This window comes from Tupaia chinensis, unplaced genomic scaffold, assembly GCF_000334495.1.
Source record: "Tupaia chinensis unplaced genomic scaffold, TupChi_1.0 Scaffold144731_1, whole genome shotgun sequence".
Taxonomy (NCBI): Eukaryota; Metazoa; Chordata; class Mammalia; order Scandentia; family Tupaiidae; genus Tupaia; species Tupaia belangeri.
The window spans coordinates 1,098,008-1,104,503 of NW_006204591.1; the positions used below are offsets into that span (position 1 = coordinate 1,098,008).

General features: G+C 43.8%; 1 protein-coding gene across 3 annotated transcripts in view; it reads left to right on the forward strand.

Moving 5' to 3' along the window:
• Nucleotides 1-6,496, forward strand: part of CREB5 (cAMP responsive element binding protein 5) — a 516,790-nt gene that overhangs the window by 401,939 nt on the left and 108,355 nt on the right. For all 3 annotated transcript variants that reach the window (XM_006167341.3, XM_027767819.1, XM_027767818.1), the window contains exon 7: nt 4,949-5,059. In XM_006167341.3, coding sequence (XP_006167403.1) covers nt 4,949-5,059 — 111 coding nt within the window. The remainder of the gene's footprint in view (nt 1-4,948; nt 5,060-6,496) is intronic.

The window sequence follows — 6,496 nt, forward strand, 5'->3', positions numbered from 1 at the left end:
GGGAGGGAGGGGCGCTGCTGCAGGAGGCGGAGGGGGGTGAGGTAGGGGCGCTACTGCAGGAGCCTAAGGGGTGAGGTGGGGGTGCTGCTGCAGGAGGCTGAGGGGTGAGGGAGGGGTGCTGCTGCAGGAGGCTGAGGGGGTGAGGTAGGAGCACTGCTGCAGGAGGCTGAGGGGGGTGAGGTAGGGGCGCTACTGCAGGAGCCCTAAGGGGTGAGGTGGGGGTGCTGCTGCAGGAGGCTAAGGCTGCATGGGAAGCCCAGATTCAGTTGGAGCAACCTCTGCAGGTGCAGTAGTGTGCATCTGCAATCCTAGGTAACTGGGAGGCTGGGACAGGATCACAACTTGGGGAGACCCTGTCAAAAATACCTGTCTGGGCCAGCAGATGACATAGTAGTTAAGGCTGGACTCCCACATGGCTGACGCCAGTTAGAGTTCCAGAACTGGCAGCTTGAAAATCACGCCAGGCATGTGTGCCCAAAGTTCTAGAAGGAGAATAGAGAAGGGATTGCAGCATGGCCATCCCCCCTGGAGGTGACTACTCGTTTTCCCTCATTATCTCGCTCTGTCTCTTTTCTCTCCAACGAGTGCACATGCCCCATGGCAAAAACCTTAAAAGAACAAAACTACCCATCACTGACCTCATAAAAGTAGAGAGTAGAAGAATGATGACTAGAGGCTGGAAAGGAGCGAGAAGAGAGAGATGTTGATCAATAGAAGCAAAATTGCGGGTAGAGAAGAGGAACAATTACTAGTATTACAAAATGCAGTAGAGTGAATATAACAGTTAATTTACTATATGTCTCGAAGTAGCTAAAAACAGAGGATTTTGAATATTTCAAACACAAAGTAATGACAAATGGATGACATGACAGATATACTAATTATCTTGATCTAATCGCTACACATTATGGTCTCATAATGAAAAATCACATTGTGGGCCAGCAGGTGGCGTGGTGGTTAAGGTTACTGGACATTCCCACATGTCTGACCACAGTTCGAGTCCCAGACCTGGTGGCTTGCTTTCTCACTTTCCTTCTGTGTGTCTGTCTTTCTCTGGTCAAATGAAAATAAATGAGTGACTAAATAACATTAAATAAATAATTCTTTTTAAAAAAAGAAAAAGAAATCACATTGTTCCCTATAAATGCGTACAATTATTACATGTCAATTAAAAAATACCTATCTCTCGGGAACCAGCAGTTAGCGTAATGGCTATGTCGCTGGACTCCCACGTAGTCGACCGCGGTTCGCGTCCTGGACCCAGTGGCTTAAAACTCACGCCGGGCGCGTGTGTGTGCGTGCCCAAGATCCCGAGAGGAGAATGGAGGAGAAGGGATTGCAGCGTGACCATCTCCCCTGGGGGGTGATTTCTCACTTTCTGTCTCTATGTCTCTCTCTGTCTATCTGGCGAGCACACGCACCCTATAGTGAAAATCTCCCCCCCCCAAAAAAAGTAAAAAAATACCTATCTCTCTTTTTTTTCTCTCTCTCCTCCTGTAAAAAATGTAGTATGAAGTTTTTTGAGCAATGACACCCTTAAGTTCTTCATGGCTTTGAACAGCAGTTCCCAACTTTTTTGGCACTAGAGACCTGTTACGTGGAAGGCAATTTTTCCATGGACCTAGGGCTGGGGGGAAATGATTTTTGGGTGGTTAGAGTACATTACATTTAGTGTGTACTTTATTTTTTTTAAAAAAAGAATGATTTCATTTAACTTTATTTATTCATTTTAATTTGACCAGAGAAGGATAGAGCAAGAGCAAGTGAAAGAAAGAGGGAAAGTGAGAAAGCAAGCTTCCAGCTTTGAGACTCGAAGGAGTCCAGAGCCCTCATCCACCCCTCCCCTCCTGCTGTGTGGCCCAGCTCCTAACAGAGTTTGGGAAGCCCTGGCTTAGAGTACATAAAAGTACTTTTTTTTTTTTTTTTTTTTGAGAGATTTTCACTATAGGGTGCGTGTGCTCACCAGACGGACAGAGAGAGACAGAGAGACAGAAAGCGAGAAATCACCCCCCAGGGGGGATGGTCACGCCGCAATCCCTTCTCCTCCATTCTCCTCTCGGGATCTTGGGCACGCATGCACATGCGCCCAGCGTGAGTTTTAAGCCACCGGGTCCAGGACGCGAACTGCAGTCAACTACGTGGGAGTCCAGCGACATAGCCATTATGCTAACTGCTGGTTCCACATAAAAGTTCTTAATGTCATTGAACCTTTTTAAAAAATATTTATTTAGTTCATTTATTTGTTATTAGTATTATTTAATTTGACGAGAGAAGGAGAGTGAGAGAGAGAGAAAGTGAGAGAGCAAGCCGCCAGGTCCAAGACATGAACCGTGGTCAGCCATGGGGGGTGTCCAGCACCTTACCCACCACACCACCTGCCAGCCCCAATGTCACTGACTCGTACCCAATGACATTTAAAAATGGCAAAATGGCAAATTTTATGTTGTTTATCTTTGAGCACAATTAAGAAAAAAAAATTTTTTAATTATCATCTAGGCTGCCCAGAGATTTAAGGGATATGTGAGAGTAAACATATTATTTTACTGAATTGGCAAGGCCTTGAAACGGTGTATTGGAATGTATGAAACATTCATTTTCGTTAGCTCCTCTTGAAGAAGTTTCACTTCACACCTGCTAGATAACTGGTAAACTAATTCAGGTTAATGTAAGGCTGATGGTTCTGCACTGTCGTCAGGAGAAAGATTTTAGCTAATGCCTTATAACCTACAGATTAATGTCATAATTACACCCCGCCCCTCAGGGACACAAAAGGAATTGCAGTCATAGAATCCTAACCATGGAAGAGACCATTATGGGTCATTTGGTGCACCTGTCACTCCCATGCTTCAGTCTTGTTTGTGAGATTTCCATCCTACACTCTTGAACACCTCCAGTGATAAGAAACTTCGTATTTTCCAAGACTACTTTGGCTAAATTTGAGCAGAAACTTGATCCTCTAACATTTCCTTTTTTTTTTTTTAATAATTATTTTTATTCGGGACCAGCAGTTGGCATAATGGCTATGTCTCTGAACTTACATGTAGTTGACCACAGTTTGAGTCCCGGACCCAGTGACTTAAACTCACACCAGGCGCATGTGCATGTGTGCCCAAGATCCCAAGAAGAGAATGAAGAAGGGATTGCCGAGTGGCCATCCTCCCTAGGGGGTGATTTTTCACTTCCTGTCTATCTCTGTCTTTCTGGCGAGTGTACCTGCCGTATAGCAAAAACCTCTCAAAAAATATTATTTTTGGGAACTAGCAGTTAGCGTATGGCTATATCGCTGGACTCCCACGTAGTCGACCACGGTTTGCGTCCCGGACCCAGTGGCTTAAAACACGCCAGGCGCGTGTTAGTGTGTGCCCAAGATCCCAAGAGGAGAATGGAGGAGAAGGGATTGCGGCGTGACCATACCCCCTGGGGGGTGATTTCTCACTTTCTGTCTCTATGTCTCTCTCTGTCTGTTTGGCGAGCACACGTGCCCTATAGCAAAAAACCTCTCCAAAAAAAAGAAAAAATATATATATATATTATTTTTATTTAACTTTATTTAACCGTTTATTTCAATTTGACCAGAGAGGGACAGAGTGAAAGAAAGAGAAAGAGAGAGGGAACGTGAAAAAGCAAGTCTCCAAGTCCGGGACTCAAACTGTGGTTGGGCATGTGGGAATCCGGTGTGCCCTTAACCACCATGCCACCCTCCAGCCTCCTGATCCTCTAACATTTCTAAGCATTGCTTTTGCTTCTAGTCTTTAGTAAATGGAAACATATTTATATTAGAGAATCTATTTTTTTTCTTCCCAAAGGAAGTCTAATTATTCTCTGTGTGATATTGGTATTAAATGAATTTGTTTTTGCTCATTCTTCAAAAAGTGCAAATTTTCTACTCAACAAAAAATATTATTAATCAGGCACACCCTTCCTGGATGGAAATAGAAATGTAGGAATACCCTGGAGACAAAAACACAGAACCCAACTCAGGTATGGAATGATGCGAGTGGTAGACAGGATGGCAGGCCAGCAAGAGGATTAGGAGGGAGCCTTCATTTGTGTAAAGATCAAAACCCTCAGGGGCACTTTCTTCACCTACCCAAGCTGACCAGATCCACAGGGAAAGGAAGACTCACAGCTCAAACCAGCGCTTGTCCTTGGATCATTTGACCCATGAGCTACAGAGACAGGAAGACCCATCATATTTGAGGACATTGCTTTTGAAATGAATTTTGTTTATTTTTTCTTATTGCCCTAAGGATTTGTGCTTACGGCATAATTAGGCGGGGGAGGGGGGTGCATAATATCTTGAGATACCATGTGATCTATTACATATCCTTTCAGCATCTTTCTGTGCATAAAATAGTCTTGTTTTTATTCCTGATAGAGAGCGCATGTGCAAATCAGAGAGAGGGAGAGAGAAGGAGAGAGGAAGACCCTCCACAGGCCTCAGTCATGACAAACCCCCTTTCTCCAGTCTTCCCGCTTCTAGGATCCCAGGCTCATGCACACTCACCCTTGTTTTGAGGCCATCTGGGATAGGAAGCTGAACTGAGGTCAGCATCTGGCTTCCAGCTCTGCAGTCCAGCATGCTATGCCGTGGGCTGGGTCTATGCATATAATATTCTTCACAGTCATAAGAATAAACATGGCGAATGGTAGCTGAAGTGTTTGCAAAAGTGAGAATACTCAGTCATCATGTCTGAAAACAATCTGCGATGCCAACATAGTTCTCTTTGGCATGGGGCATCTCCTACAGAAGGCATAGCTTTGGGTGGTTCTTTGACGTGCTTAGGTTCAAGGCTCAAAAGTATATTGCTAAGAATACACCAAACCATGGGCTTTCTGAGGATTTCTTCAAAGAAATGCCGAACAATCCATGTGAGAAGTGCAGCTTTGTCTACGACCTCATCCGCCTTTCTGAGATTTCTCATTCTGTGGCTCTTTTTTCTCTTAGATGGAGAGACAAATGTCTGTGAACTCCAGCATCATGGGGATGCAAGGTCCAAACCTCAGTAACCCCTGTGCCTCTCCCCAAGTCCAGCCAATGCATTCAGAAGCCAAAATGGTAAATAACCGTTAAAATCATCTTTATATTATTTAATGACTTTGCCGTTTGACTTTGATTCTGACTCCACAATTTCAGTTAGAGATAGAGGGCTCGGTCTCAGTTCTGGTGAATAGGTCTTTCTGTGGAAAGAGAGATTGGCTCCCTGCAGAACAGAGATTGGTTCTCTACTTGAGGATGGTACAGACTCATGGCATGAAATAATCACGTAATACGTGTCAGACTGAAGCGTGGTGTTAACGAAAGAGACATTCAGAAGTTCGGGGATCTCCGTAAGAGTCGAGATGGGATCCATCTATGTATGAGTATATTTGTTCATCGTGTGAAATAACAAAAAAAATCCAGAGTTGTTCCTACCGCAAGGTGGCGACAGTTGCAGGGCAGCTCTTCCTGTCCCCATAGACACGGAGACAGACATTCGATGTTAAGCGCACACTATTATGGGATACTTTGCATTTTTCTTTTTGTTATGGTCGTCAGGTGTGACATTGACTTGACACGTTGAAGCCTTGTTTTCTCGCAACTGCTGCTGAAATGCCTGATCTCAGCTACCAACTTCAGTGACTTTTAACCTATGATATTCGTGTGCAGTAAGACCAGTCTTTCCCATCACGGTGATAGAGTGAGGCATCGTATTCTACTAAATTTTAATCAAAGCAACACATGTCTGTATTTGCAACCTAAAGTAAAGCTGCTCATTGTCTTTAGTGGAGTTACTTGCCGTAGATCATTCCGTGTTCTGGCGCCACAATTAGGAAGGTATCAGATGACAGCAAAATACTCTGCCGCACATTTTTTAGTATCTGTTATTGGATAAGGATAGTTTTTCCTTGAAGCTGGAAGTTTATCTGGTCTGCTGATGAGTGGTGCTAGGCACTGTGTCTGATGGTTAGTGTGAGGATGTCATTGACAGATCTGAAAGTTAGCCTTCAATTCCTGTGCAGGGATGAAGTCAGACCCAGTGACTCTTTTTCAATGATAAGTGTTTGTTTTTGTTTTTGTTTTTGTTTTTTGAGGCTTGCTATGGTCACTTTCTCTTAGAAACTTCACTCATGCAACTTCTTGACCCAAGGAATCAATCAAATTGTGTTGGCTACCTTGAGCAAATAAAATCTGTGGTCAAGAGAGTTCTCTTTGCTGTGCCACAGTCCCTGTGACGTGCCAGATGGCACCAGCATCTGCAGCAAAGCTCGTTAAATCTTTTTGGAATCGGCAAATATTTTTTCAACTCGAGCTCTGCGGAGCCAAACCAAATAGTTGCTGGCAGAATAAAGTTCAAATTGGCATCTGTTTTGGAGACCAAAGTAATGCCATTTACCTTTTTTTTTTTTTTTTTTTTTTTTTAAAAAAAACACCTGGAATACAATAATATCAGAAGTGATAAGGTGCTATTTTGGACCTCTACCTCTTCAGTCATAGGCTGGTGTTGGTAGTGCA